At 40.4% G+C, this 15,425-nt stretch overlaps 1 protein-coding gene across 5 annotated transcripts in view; it reads right to left on the minus strand.

The window, feature by feature from the left end:
• Positions 1-15,124, minus strand: part of LIMS2 (LIM zinc finger domain containing 2) — a 51,619-nt gene extending 36,495 nt beyond the window's left edge. For 3 of the 5 annotated variants that reach the window (XR_011740455.1, XR_011740454.1, XM_065844430.2), the window contains exons 1-3: positions 8,146-8,286; positions 927-1,086; positions 43-109 (exon numbers count right to left, since the gene is read on the minus strand). Coding sequence is in view for 3 of the 5 variants with exons in the window: in XM_065844430.2 (XP_065700502.2) it covers positions 43-109; positions 927-1,086; positions 8,146-8,267 (349 nt within the window). In the remaining 2 variants the exon portion in view is untranslated. Of the gene's footprint in view, positions 1-42; positions 110-926; positions 1,087-8,145; positions 8,287-14,188; positions 14,317-15,026 lie in introns of those variants that run through there. The other 2 variants (XM_071812417.1, XM_065844431.2) reach the window with 2 other exon arrangements.
• Positions 15,125-15,425: the final 301 nt, after the last annotated feature.

Consider the following 15,425-nt stretch of genomic DNA (forward strand, 5'->3'; position numbering starts at 1 on the left):
TGTAGCTGTTACCCCACGGTGTTGACATGCACCACATCTTACCACACTCTCCGCAGCAAGGAGCAAACAGCATCTGAAAGTCATGCTCACAGTACTTTCGACCTTCAAACTGTGAACAAAACAAGAGAGAAGGAGCCTTCATGAATAAATGAATTACATTCTGATAGTTCAGCATGATTTTCCATGGAAATGAAGAATTAGTCAGGGTCATCAAAGTTTTCCAGTTCTAGCTACCCCCACCTGATTTTAAACTCCTAAGGATTTTTCTTAAAGAAATATCCAGATATGGCTTCAGCCTTATGGTCAATTTGTGTAACAAACAGTTAAATCAATAGCAATGCTGCTACAAGACAGTAAAAATCTTGAAGTATCCAAAGTCCTTTTCCTCTAGTTGGCTTTAACTTCATTTTTGTTTTAGTTTTTTTAATAATGTAATTCAGAACTACTCCTCCTACACAAGAATAAAACTCTAGGCAGATAAGGAACACAGTATGTTTAAAATAATGTGTTATTCAAAATATATACTCAGATATACTCTGTAAAAATATCTCAGCCTGAATATTTCAAATGAGTTCACCAATTTCAGTTGCCCAACTGGAAAAGTCTGGTACAAAATATCTAAAAGTAAAGACGTGCCCAAGGAAATATTAAGAAACATTTTCTGTATTCTTTTTGAAATGCCTTTCACTCTAAGAGCAAGCACACAGTTTTTATTGTTACTGATGAATATGAAGCAGTATGCAACAGGAAAAAAAAAAAGGAAATTAAGTGGGAAGCCCCTCAAAAAGATAGCAACAAAGGTTTAGGGCTAAGAAATTAAACATGCAAGAAAGATGGAAATTCACCTTTCTGCCAGAATTGTCACTTAATTGCTTGCCTTTTAATGCAGATATTTCTGTTCTCTTACATACAGTATGAGACCTCACCTCATAAAAAAGTCCATCTGGGAACTGGCGAAAACACTGAGCACAGACAAAGCAATTTTCATGATAGAGCTCCCCATTGCTGTTCACAATCCTCTCTGCAGGATCAAATCGAGTCTGGCAGCGTTCACATACCGCATTTGCGAGAGCATCAGACATATTACTGGAATAAAGACAAGAGTAAGAACATGAGTGATGTCACAGTCAATCATGAGTATACTCATATAATCCAAGTTTTCCTCAACATCTATGAACACAACATTTCCATTGCTTTAAACTCGCTTTTACATGAAAAAAAAAAAGGACCAATGAGTTCATTCAGCATTGACATCAGTTAGAAATAATGTTCTTGCAACTCCCACGTGGCAGAATGAGCTCATGTAGCAGACATATCTATTGCGCACTTTTGGCTGCTTCACCAGTTTTTCACCTCATTACGTCATCCTGCTAATAGCTCACACCAAATAGCCACAATTTTAAATAAACCAGTAGTTTGTAAAGCAGCAAACACAACAATCCTGACTTCTTGGGATTTCTGGTCTCAGGACATGCACTTCTGAGGAATTTCTGATGTGCAATAAGCACTGATATCCCACTGCAGTCTCTCCTTTACTGTAGGAATTAAGAGGGCATTTCCCTCTCTATCCAGCACCTTATGTACACAAGATTCATTGGAAAATAATTATATACAACACCAATGTCTTCCTGACATATTAGCTGAAACTGTCAAAGGGTTAAAAAGGTATGGGAAGAGAGAAGTCTCTCTGGTTGGCTTGGCAAATACATCAGCTTCATTTCCTCAAGAAAGTGAGGCTAAAAAGAACCCAAACCCACATTTGCAAATCATGCAAAGGATGTTTTCTCTGTCTGCCCTAAAATGTGGAACAACTCTAACCTCTTCCACAAAATGTTCACGCTTACCATCATGTTCATGTAAATTATCTATATACTAACATAATGTAGTTTTCAAATCATATATCACATGCCCCAAAAGGGACGAAAATACCATGAAGAGTCTCAGTTTCTCACTGCAATGCAATCTTTCTTTTAACCAATAGACTATCCAATAATACACAAATTCAATGTTGTTACACTTTTAGATAAACAATTTTATGCCTTCTGGGCACCTTCTAAATTCTGCGATTGGAAAAAGCAGTTTTATAGGTGGGAGATTAAAACATTTCTATCATGTCAAAAATCTCTGAAAACTTTGTGTAGTAGTTTTCCTGAAGCATATAACATATACATAAAATGAAAGGTGGCTTGGTTTAAAAGTCTTCTTTCTTTCCTTTTATATTCAAAGTTATTTCAAACTGAATTTCCGCTATTAGTGTTATTCTACAACCTGACATACTTCTGACGCAACAAAACCGCCCAGTGCTTCAGCTGACAGAGTTGTGCCACATGTATCACACCTGTAGCCTGCACAAATATGCTACATTGTGACCTGGAGCAATGGCTCGGTAAAAATAGACCTTTCCTTTTTCCACTGCAATTCCAAGGGTGGCAAAGATCAAGAGAGCTGGTAATAATTTCAAGAACGGATTACTGATTTAGCAGAAATTTATTACAACTTGTTTCCTTATTGCAGTATGAAAGAGCTTTAAGAAAACAGACATGGACCGGAATTATGGACAAGCAGGAAATCCTGTAATTTCATAAACTAGAGATCACAGGTTAAAAAAACAATTTTATCCTGACAGAGTAGCAAGGGAATATGTCAACATAAAACCATCAGTGTCTGCAGCAAAGCCAAGAGACTCAATTGGCTTAGTTTTCAATCACGACTCTTTCAGTTAAATAGTGAAAATGTGTACAAGGACTTGAAAATATAACATCTCCATCAAGTACTTTTCACTCCTGAAGAATGTGATGCCTGAATTACAAAAACCTGAGCTAGCCAACAGCTATGGTTAGGAAAGCCTCATGTCAACATCAGTGAAAAAGCTCCTCTGGGTTACAGGAGAAAACGAAGCAAAACTGCATTTCAGCAAGTCTCATGGCTTCCCACACCACAGGAAGTGTGACTCTCTACACACTAACAACAAAGCACAATCTAAGGCTGTGTTTGGTTTTTTTTGCTTTATAAACACGAAAGCAACTTTTACAAAATTCTGATTTTCCTCTTCTTTCTCCAAAAGCACTTTAACAGTACTCCAGGGAAGGAATAGAAACTATCACCACCATTACTTTTGCAAAAGCAACAGAATATCAAGAGTCTATTTATCACGATGTTGATGTGTGAAGATGCCAAAGGTCCACCTCCTAGCTATGGAATTTTGCTCAAGGTATTTCAATACCATTTTAACAGCAGAATATGATACACAGTAAAAAGATCACGAATGATTTTGCAAAACAGCACAGAACAAGCCTTTCAAAGACTTGCAAATTGAAAACATTTAAAAAAATTCAAAATGTTTGAGCTAGAAGGACTTGGTTGACACTGACAAGATTTCCTTAAAGGCATAAGAAGGATGACTGTGATACAGCCACAGTTGTCCAAGAAATGTCACAATGCAAATGAGCTGATGATTGTCACTTGTTACTCACACACGAGAGAAACTATTAGTCCGAGGAGAAATAAAATAATAAAAGGAAGAATCTGTACACGAAACAACATTTCTGTGCCTCAACTATTAATATAAGCCATCTGAACTTTGTTGGAAGCACCATACAAGAGACAACTAAATCCCACAACAGCTGCTGACCAATGTGTCTCCTGTAATACCAATCAGTAGCTGTGGCTCTTTGACGATCATTGCCCAAGTTTTACCTCTCTGCTCTTCTCATGAATAACTTTGCTTCCGTTTTTATTTAATACATTTTATCCTTCTACACTCAAGCTAGAATTTGCAACTTCAGCATTGCCCTTTTAAATGTATGACCTTTGCATTTACTCAGAAGTTTTACTTTCATGTATACCATAGTTTCATAATTTCTCTCAATTACACACCCGTGTGTGCCCTCTTCCTTGTGCAAAACCAAGGTTAAAATTAACCAAGGCGCGGAGGGGGAACAGTTCTAATTCAGAGCAATTTTATGATTCACTTTACCACACTGCTGCAAAAATGCTTCTGCCAGCAGCACCAAGAGTGGAAAAGCAACACCAAAACCATATTTCTGATGGTGCTGCCAAGAGTTACCCTGGAAGTCTGACTTACTGTGTCAGTCATAAAATATTTAGATGTGAGCCTTCTCCACAAAGGACAGTCCCCAATATGGAGTGCTTCTTGCATTGCTTGCTCACTGTTTTTTTCCAATTCAGTAACAATACAGAATCTTCCTCTGTTTCAACAATAAGCAGTGACACAAAGACAGGAAAGGCTGTTAAAACATGACGACCTCAACATCCTGAAGCTATCCTGTCCTGCACAAACTCCAAAAATACCAGCGTTCAAACAATGCTTTTTCCCATCTCTCACCATATGTGCTGTATCTTAAATCATCTTTGTCAAAGGATCTAATTTACAGAAACGAGTTACTTACCATTATAATTAGGTGTGAGTTTCTCATGCTTTGACTTTTCAGAATTATTTACTATGAAGTATCAGCACTGCTCTCAAATAAAATAAAATTTAAAAAATTTCCTTCTTTATAAGCAGTGGAAGTTAATTGGGAGACCCACTGTGTGCCACTGGTACCCATGCTACAGAAAGATTTAAAAGCATTTTACCTTCTTATATCACTAAAGTCACTATGGATCAACCTTCCAAAACCAGTGGTTTCACATACATTTGGGCTAACAAATGTCAGATCATATTCTTATATGGATTCAGGAAAATTGGCCTGTATTATCACAGAAAGGAAAAAAAAAAAAAGGGGGGGTGTCTACCAGTAGAAACCAGGGTATGCTGAAGATATCACAATATGATAACATTCACATAGTCATTTCTAGTATGTATACACACAGATGCCTAGGACAGAGAAAAGTCAAAAACCTAGAAAGCTGTCTCCTCTTGTGTAGCTCATAGATGCCAGCAGCTAGAATAAAAATCAGAAAACTCCAGGAGAGTCCCCATAGCGCAGCTGACGATTTGTGGACCAGACTGTATGATTCATTTCACAATGACTTATATAAAGAAAAAAGAAAGAGGAAGCATATCAGTTCATGAACTTCTGCTGAAAAAACAGCCCTCAACTACCCTTATCATTCATCCAAAATCTCTTCACTGCAATTGACTTTTATCGGGACAACTTTCCCAAACTGATATAACTTATTTAAGGTTATTATTAAACTTGTCACAGAATGCTGGAGGAAAAAAAAAATCCCATTTGTTCAAGGTATTATTTGTTGTGCATTTGATAAAAGTATGTGCATAGTTTCACATTCTCAGCATTTCTCCTTCTATTTGCATTGAGTTTTCTTTTCATTCCCTATTTAAGTATTTTTTCAGCCAGCTAAATAAAAAATGAATAACGTTTCTCTCCACATATCTTCCTCAACCACGCAGCCCCCAAGCTCTCAATGCAAGAAACACTTTTTATTCTTATTTACTACACAGGAATAAGAAAAATTAAGAAAAACATGGCTCCCCATCACTTCCTGGCCTACCAGCAACAGCAATTTCTTATTAGTAGAAGCCAAGGGTTTAAAAAAAAGAAATTCCACTCCTTCATACATTAAGCTGAGAACAGAATGCAGCATCTGTATGGTTGGTCTGCCACATGGCTGGTCTGGCATTCACACAGAAAAATGTCCTACGACATCTCCACACAATTCAGTACTTGTTTCCAGTAAACCATGACTGATTACTTAAAAAGACTCATACTTATCATTGTTCACTCAGCCTAGGGAAACATCAACAACATAACAAAATGTAGAGGTTTTAAACAGATTATACTTCTTACACAGGAAAAACACCTTTTTATTATCAAGCATGTACCAGTTCACCCACAATGTCTATTGATAAATAACTTCTTATATTTAATCTTTCTCTTCTTCACTTCCATTATCTCAAAGAAGCTAAAGTGTGATGTTTCTTTACCAGCGCTGATAAGATAGATCATTCCCAAATGTATTCATCAATTTATTATCATCAACTAGAAGCAACACTACTTTTGGATTACTCTCGTTTGCCTAAAGAAAGGAGATAAACTATCAGGACCAATCAGGAGGGAGAAGCAAAAATTATCAGTAGCTCAGAAACTGTGGATAAAATACAAATAATTCAGGAGATAAAATTCCCCAACAGATTATAATTTTCAGCACTGTCATCTGCTGAGTAAAAGCAGAATAGGTAGCTTTATGCTTTCTTCGCTTCAGGAACTATGTTGTGAAAAATGTATTAAATTTATGTGACATTTCCCCCCTAAATCACTCTGGTAGCTGCAAAAATTATTTCTTTTTAATCTGCTTGGCCTTACTAAAAATTCTGCCAGTATAGTTTCTATACAAGTGTGGTCTGACTTGCAGTATACACACAGCCTGTCCCCTTCAGCACAGTGCAGTGCCAGCTCCTGGGCATTCTCCTTCCCAGCACCACGTCTGTGTGGTCCCAGTTGTGCCCATTTTCAGAGCAAGTTCCTCGCCCTGCTCCGCTCTGCCTGGACTTACTGATGGGCCCAAGCCCAATGCAGGACATTTGGAGAAACACCACTGTCAGCACTGCTGTGCCAGCACTGCCCAGATCACCTCTGCCAGCAGCCTCACACAGAACACCTAACAGAACAGGTTTAAAAAGAGACATCTCAGACAGATAAGCATGTTCCAAACACCAAGCTCCTGAGATCTAGCTGACATAGAAGGGAGATGAGAACTAACCTTGCTCTCCTACAAAACCGTATTGCTGTAGTACTGACTACTACAAACACACTGTGCAGAAAAGGGCATTCTTTCTGCATAGTGGACTAAGTACATAAGAGAGAGTTCTAAACTCTTTTTTTTTTTTTTAAATAAAAAAAAAAATCTCGGTCATACAAACTCAAAAAAAAAAAAAAATAGACCTAATAATTGGAAATCATTGGAAAAAAAAATATGGTGCCTTCACCTTCTTCCTCAAGGCTCTTAGAGGTTACAATGAAACACGGGTAGCTGAAAGCAAACTACATTTTGACAATGTGAGGTGACTATCTCTGGGCATTTATCTGTTCACTCTTCCTATCTTCAGTTCACATTCTGCTGTTCATGTTACATTGCTGTTTTTTTTCAAAGCCTATTTTCTCTCCCCAGTCCCTTCTGTGCTTTTCAGTCTTCCTGGACAGCATCCTCTCCACTCAATGGCATCAATATTTTTTTCTCTACCTTCTTACCCACCTCATCACTCAATTGTCATACACAAAGTTGTGAGTGTGAATGTAAGAAAAACCGAAAATTTACCAACTAACAGCTGTAGGCTAAAGGGAAAACAGTGGGAAAAGTAGGGTTCTAGTGAGAGAACCACAGCTCAAACCAATTGCTCAATTATACGTAAGCGTTAGATCTATCTCCTGCTAAGAGTGAAACTCAAAACTTCTGACTGCTAGAAAAAAAATCTCCTTTCCTGCACATTCACTGACACAGTGACACAGACTTCAGATCCCATACTGCTGCTGCTACAGCTACCAATTCTCCCAACCTGCATAAAACTAACTTCTGTTTAATTCCTGTTAATTTCTCTCCTGCCCAAAATTAACTCCAATTAAAACTGAGATGCAAATTAAAATTTAAATCTAAAGCACAGGAAGAGTAATGATCAAATCAAGCAACGGAATTACCTAGGCAGATTTATGCCTTGTTTTATGATTTCTAAATAATCTCAAGAAGCAGCTACACTCAAAGCTTCCATTTCTGCTGGACTGGAGTTATTTACAAAAACTAGAATCAACTAGCTTGCTATTAATAGTATAGGTGAAGAAATGGACTACTGAGCCCTAAAAATCAAGGAACAGGATAATTTAATCAACATTTTGAAAAATCACTGCATGTCACCATTTCTTTATTCCCACTTCACCATTAACACCACTAGCACTGATGCTGGCTCGGAACAGTCCAGTCCAGTGCTTCCAAATGGGAAGGTCCTCCATTGTCGCTTTCCTGTTATTGTTAAAACTGAAAGCTTCCTTATCAGGAAAGTCCTTTCCTTTGTAATCTACTTGGAAACGAAAATAAACAGACTTCATCCCCTCTGGCTGTGTGCAGACAATCCCCCGCTTTAAGTTAAAAAGCCCCCCCACCAAAACCAAACATCTATCAAATCTTGGAAAATGCTTCAACAATCCCGTTCCCTTCATCTCAGAGACATACCCATGTATCCCAGCTGCTGTGTCTGTCCTGCTGCTCAGAAGTGACCCTGTGCCACTGAGCCGATCCTGCCGGCGTTGATAAAGTTTGGAGGATGCCAGCCCCCGAAGTCGCAGGCCAGCCATGGCACCCAATGCCACTGTGAAGGGGAACGCAGAGAGACAACTGGAGCGAACTCTCACAACACCGATATTCAGTGAGTCACCTTCCTTTTGGGAGTTGCCTTTACATTTTGGAAGAGCTAAAGCAGGATGCATAGACTCCTGCTCGAGCATTGTTTCTTACAATTCATCTGCCATTCTGCTACAGTCTTAAAGATCAGACAACCTCCTTCCTGTAGTCCACTAGCAATTACCTGTTTAAGCCAGCACACTATGAGTCCACATCAGCAACTCTTTCTGTTAGACTTGCATAATGTAGCTGTATAAATTTCATTAGTGAGATCAAAAAAAAAAAAAACAAAAAAAAGCTTGAGTCTTCACATAATTAGGCCACTTAATTCAAAAAGACTCTCTGATCAAAGCAACAGAGAAATACATAAAAGCAAAATAGATTACTAGATCTCTTGACAATGAACACTTCAGTTTACTTCAGATCAGTGTCTGACCTTGGCATCTCTAAGGTGGCTCCCTGCAGATGGCTGCATCATGCTATGTCTTAGGGATACTGCGAACAACAGAGCTCGTCCTTCCATGTGGGTAAAGCATATACCAAGAAACAAAACCACAAAGACTTTCGCTCTCCAGACACTCCAGCCTGCAGCAGCAGCATGCAGAGGAGGGTCAGGAAGCAGGGAGAAGGAACATACTTGTCATTCCAGCCTCCAGAGCTCTCTGCTGGGAACTGAACAGGGCCTAGAGAGAGGAGTTTCCCCTTCCTACCATTGGCCCTCTCCACCCACCCCTGCGAGAAAGAGGATCACACATCACAAATGGCTCAGGACAAAGGGGGGGGGGGGGGGAGGAAGAGTAAAAATTTGAGAATACAGAAGTCAGTTTTTAAGAGAACAAAGAGAAAGAAGCGGAGGATGGGAGCATCTGAGTCAGTGTCATTTGATCAGCATCACCACAAAAAACATTTCAAGAGTCACTACCAGCAAATTATTTTTTAGAAAATTATAGAAAAAGAGGATTTTTGTAGCATGAGAGTGAAATATATTCCATGACTACAGCTGGGCAAGCTATAGAGGAAAGAAAAAAAAACAAAACCAAACCCACAAAAAACCCCCAGAAGTACAAATGATGACTTTATAAGTAATAAATGAGTATTAACCAAAGGCAAAATCCCTTCCGTGCTTTAAAGAAAAACAAAAGGGTTTACTGGGACCCAGCAGAACAGGCACAAATAAAGAACACAAGTTCAAAACCAGAAATTAGTAACCTCCAAATCTAAAATTCACCCCACAATCTGACACTATCATTTCTTTCAGGTTGCATGTGTGCTTTATCCGTTTCTACTTTACAACATAAATGGAACAGAAGAAGAAAAGTGTCCTCCATACTGGATGTTTCCACTGACCTCTTAAATTTTAGAGCAATAAAACACTTAAAAAACGTAGTATTAAATCACCTTTTTGCTTTTAGCACAAAGCAAACTATGATATCACCACATCATCTCTCTTAACCTTAAGCAATGTGGCTAAAAACCTCTTTCTCTCTCAAACACCTAAGCTTTTATCCTCCTGACTCATACGACATTTGACTGGTTTTCAAATCACCACTCTTCCACAGGAAAGTAAGGATCTCTTCTTCAAAAGGGAAGATGAGGTGATTGAAGGAAAAAACCCATCAAAACAATAACATCGTGTCTTCCCATCACTCAAATACAACTTGCTCACTCACTCATCTCTCGTTGCCTCGCACATAAAGAGTGAAAATGTTACGTGTTTGGTTTTCTTTATCTCTTGACAGATCGCTTTTAAGAGACAGAATCGATGCCATCATTTTAAAGCTGGTTACTTTCTTGGTCAAACTAGAGAAGAAAGAAGCTAGACTTCTTTTAGGCATTCACAAGTAGCTCTCCTCAGAAAGGCACATCTGTGTCCCCAGAACAGACTACTAAGGACCTTCCAACAAGTTAAAATTTGTCTAGAGAGCCTCCAAGAGCAGATTTAGATGGAAAGATAAGAAGATTAAAACACATTTTTCAGCCCAGAAGAGTAGAAATGGCTGCTCATAGCTCAAAGAGATGAAGCATCTCCTAGTTTGATGCACGTACTTTCTCATCAGCACCAAGAAGCTCTCTTAATACTATCAACCTTCATACTCCTTCCTCCTCTTTCAAACCATTTTCCTTGCAGTTGCTTCATAAAACAGAACACATGCACAGCAGCAGCTCTCTACTGAATTAAAAAGCATCTACTCAAATGTTAGCCTAATTGAAAATAATATACTCTTATTTCTTACCTCAGCTGGATTAGGAACAATCAATAAGCGTATCTGCAAATGCAGCTGTTCTTCTTTTGTTGACTGCAGGAAGTACATAGGCGTATCCAGATCCCAAATAGACCAAGTATAGTGATAACAAAATTTTCTTACAAAAGTAATTATGCCCTGAAACATGCATTTAGGGAACATTTTTCTTTGGGCTTTGTATTACATAGATTTCCAAAGGCAATATAAATCAGCACAAGCATCTTTTACTTTGATATTTTCTTATCAACAGCCCAGCAGTAAAGTCTTAAAAGAAATTATCTTTAATTCTGGATTATTTTCTACTTTGGGCATCTAACAATGTTTTGTTCACTGGTCATTCACTGATTTGCATTCTCAGGGTTAAGTCCATCACAAACAACAAAGAAAATAGGGCAAAACACAATAACACCTCCTACCCTCCAAGCCCCGACAATCCTCAAAAAGGCAAAAATCAAAATGGAGAGATGGAACAAATATATCAAACACAAATTACAGAAGCAGTCTTCACTTATTGGTACTACACTACGTTTCTAAAGGCATCAAGAATCACATAAATTGTATTTCTCAGCATTGCAAAACATAGGCTGCTAAGAAACATACTATTTTTACATGTAACACATTATCTCTTATACAGACTTTATTTCCAAATGTAGTTAAACAACATGTAACCTAATAAAACTGAAATACATACATCATTCTCATTTCTTTCTGTTCTATTATCTTTGGATCTTAGTTGGTAGAGATATGTTCAAATAAAGGGTGACTTTTTAAAGCGAACAGCATCCCTTTAAACCACAGGCTACTCTTGACATTGGGGACTATTAACAGCCACCTTCCAGTCAAGACACAGAGATATAAAATAGCTCAGCCAAGACATGGCAATCAGAATTGTTATTTGCAAATTCCAATGATCTACTTATGAGTTTTCTCTAACAAAACACAATACTCACACTGTAACAATGTAACCTGTGATACATGTCCTATTTGAATGTCATTTCCTAAATATTGATCAATTTTTAGTAATTTTCTACTTTGAATAAATAGAAGTGCGCATTTAGCTTTGCATTTTCGGGAATTATAGTTTTCCCTAATACTAAAAATCAGTCAAGTAAATCATGCAACTACTTAAATTCACAAGACACCCACTGCAGCTAAGTGGGACAGAACACTTAAAAGGAAAATTGAGTTATTTTTTGTCTATCTTAATTACTAATAAGGCATCAGTAATCACAGTACCTAAAAGTGAGCCCTTTTCTATTTGACAAGAAAGGTGAAGTGACAAAGAGCAATGTGTCACCATGGCATGCTCTCCAGTCCTCCTTACTTTTAACACATCATAACATAACAAAACAAAATCACTCCCTCCCTGGTGTCCAGTTTCAAGACCAGAGGCACATTTATGTCATGCTCCTGGCTCTGAAAGCTTCTAAGGGTGCATTATTGTGGGGATGCTCCAGCTATGAAACAGTTCATCTCCTTCTGGAACTCAAAACCCCTCAATCTCAAAACTGAAGAACATTTGATTACATAATGTCTAAAGATTTTAAGAATGACCATGTAACAAACATTGAACATCTGGCCACAGTTCAGGAGAGGGACCTGTAAGTGGATCTAAGGAAGTTCATTCTTGATGCTGAATTCTTTTTAATGACTTAAGAGTCTGTCCCAGCCTGAAAACACCACTAAACATGGTGCTGTCAAATAGCCTCAGTCACACAGGGTGATGAGCAGGACGACGTTTCACAGATGCTGAACTGTATGGGCTTTGTTTTCCTGGGAAACTGCTACCCAAAATGTATTATAATATTACTAAGGAAAAAGTCAGCTGAATTAGAGCTATGAGAAACATATCTAATAGAACAGATAACCACCCCTAGGAAGGACAGCAGACAGAAATTTACAAATTTTCATACAAACTTTCCAGGACAAACATTTCTGAAAACATCAAATAACACTTGCATTCACTTATCAAAAGCTAAAGCCAAGGCCTGATCATTTAATAACAACCCTTTGAAATACATCTGAGGAAAAAGAGACAGAAATCCTGCATTACTTCAAAGAACTGCACATTCTGCAGTGTCTCAACTACCTCAGAACTCTCTACAAAACCTCATGCTTCATGTCAGAGCTTCTCAGTAAATTTAGTGTTGTACCTTACCAGGCAGCTTTCTGAAGAAGCATAGGAAAGAAGACAACAAGGATCATTGTCCACAGTTATTTCCCACTGTCCTCTGCAGCTGAGTGATTTCACCTGAGGTCAACATGTGATTCTAAACAATAGTACACCACAATCCACTAAAATGAAATCAGCTGTGTTCTTACAGCTGTAGCTCTTCCCAGGTCCTCCCCATCTTGTCCCTATTTAGGAGTTGTACGGGTACCCACAACCTGTGAATATTTAAGACTCTTGAGTCTTACTCTAGTTGTAAGGAAATGAATGTTATCTTGTAAATACACGCCTACTTCACGTATCACAAGAACAAAAAAGGGACCATTAAGACAGAAAAGACAACAATCAAAAGACAAGAGGCAAAACCCAGAAGTGTTTGAGCATGTACAACTACCCATCAACATCAATTTGTCATTACAGAGGGAAAAATAACTGTCACCCAAATCATAGATAAGAATATAACAATTATTCAGCACATTTTCGTACCTAACAACCCATCAAATGTGATCTCCACCGAATAATCGTAAGATGCATAATTCAAACATCAAGACCTTACATGAAAGAAAAACTGATACTTATACACAAACTACTTCGGATCTATGAAGAGCAATGTTTCAGGATGACTATCCCAAAAAAGGTGCCCTACTAATTTTAATATTATTTCTTCATGCTTTTCATCTTTGAGACATTTTACAAAAACAAGCTTATTTTCACCAACTCCTTTATAAGGTCTAGGTTTTATTTTACAGCTGGGCGAACAGAGTGATTGGAAACACTAAAGCATTTGTGCAAACCCTCGCAAGATGCCAATAAATGCTCTCCCGACTGCTTTTCTCGTTTACATTTGTCAATTAGCTGGCTTCACAGAGTTTTCCTGCGTCAGACAGCGTAGGAGGAGAATCAAGACCCACATTTAAACAGCTCTTGGAACGCGTAACTCCAAGACCAGCCCAAAGAAGAGGAGAGTGAATGCGTGGACAGAGGGGCAGTGTTTAGCTCAGCCAGCAGGGCCCGAAGCGCAGGGCGGTGTGGGACACAGCGGGAATGGGCTGTCAGCGCCTGAGCTGCAGCACCCGGCTGCAGGCAGCTCGGCTGCCGGGCAGACACTGCTCACACCCACCGCTGCTCCTTCCCAACTCTGTTCCTGCTCTCCGCACCGCCCTTCGCTATGTAAGGCACAGCGGAGCAGCCTTTGCTCTTCCAAGAGGCCAAGTTTCGGGCTCCAGCAGGGCACAGCGGCAGCTGCTCTCCCCGGCCCGAACGCGCCCCGCTCCCGAACCTCACCGGGGAAAACGTCCTCTCCCTCGACCGCCTCCCATCGGGCGCACCCCGGGCAAACAGGGGCTGTTCCCAACCCTTCCCCGCAGAGCTGGTGAGGGCAGGGACAGCCCACCGGGGCCAGGCGGCGGGACCGACCTTCGCCCGCCGGCCGGGCACCCCGGGCCTCGCTCCCCGCTCTTACCTGCCCGTCATGGCGGCGCCGAGCCGGGCCGTGCCGGAGGGGCCGTGCCGGAGGGACACGCGGCTCGGCACAGCGGCTGCGGTCCCGCCGGGCGGCGCAAACCCCGCCCCGGCCCGCCGGCCCGGGCCCCCTGGGCGTGGGCGGGAGCCGCGGCTCCCGGTGACTCAGGGCAGCCCCCTCGGCCCCGCGCATACTTTTCCTATAAAGGGAAAGAAATACGGAGTAACGAAGCGGCGGAGCCTCCTGCTGGCCCCCGAGAAGGGCTCCTGCCTCTGCCCCGCTGCCGGGAGCAGCTTTGCCCCACCTGGTAGTAAACACTCCGGCAGCTACTACGAGCCTGGGAGGGAGAAGGGAAACGCCGAGGGTGCAGTTTTATTACGAAGCCGTTACCTGGTGTACAGTTATATTTGACATAAACCTCACTGACGTAATATCTTCCAACGAACGAGGAAGCTGCGCCAGGCTGGAGCAACCGCTGCTCATCCCCAGGGCGAGGGGAAAGCACCATCCCAGCGTGTTTTACCCTCAGGGCAGCAGAAGACACATCTGGAAGGCTATCTTCTAGAAAGCAGTTGGATGGCATCCTTTGCTGCGAAAAGAAGAGGGACTGCGCTCCCAGCAAGGACCCCTCCAAGCATGACATTTTTAATAACATCTAATCCCTTCTTGCCCATCATCCAACTTTGTGCTGAGCACTTAAAGAGTTCTGTGTTCTCTGACATGTACCATAATGTGTCAATACTAAAACAAGGCACCAAATGGAACAGGGAGCTTCTGCCCAAAAGCCGTTCCAAACTTTCTTTACATCCCATAACGTAGCAAGCATGATGTGACTCACCATTGCTACGGACACTGCTGCAAGCTGAAACTCTGTGCTCTGTGTTTCATGTTGTCCTGCAGTAAACATTTAGAATCATACAGGTCAAATAAGCATTCGCTGGCTTTAATTAGTTATTTAAACTAGGGCGAAGAACTCAGATGATCTTCTTTTGGTTTAATGGTTGATTGGGAACAAGTAATGGGTCATCTTACTAACAGTCAACAGTTCAGCAGATTTGGCTGAGTACACAGTAATAAACAGACAAGCTCTCAGTCATTCTCTACATCTCTGGTCTCCCCTGTTGTAACGGTTTCTGGGTGCCAACACGTAATGTCTCTTCTCTTGCAGCTCTCCTTTAGAGAAGCAGAGATCCCTTGGACCGTGTGAGGAGGAGACTCCAGGTGCCGCCTGGGGCCC

This window comes from Patagioenas fasciata, chromosome 9, assembly GCF_037038585.1.
Source record: "Patagioenas fasciata isolate bPatFas1 chromosome 9, bPatFas1.hap1, whole genome shotgun sequence".
NCBI lineage: Eukaryota > Metazoa > Chordata > Aves > Columbiformes > Columbidae > Patagioenas > Patagioenas fasciata.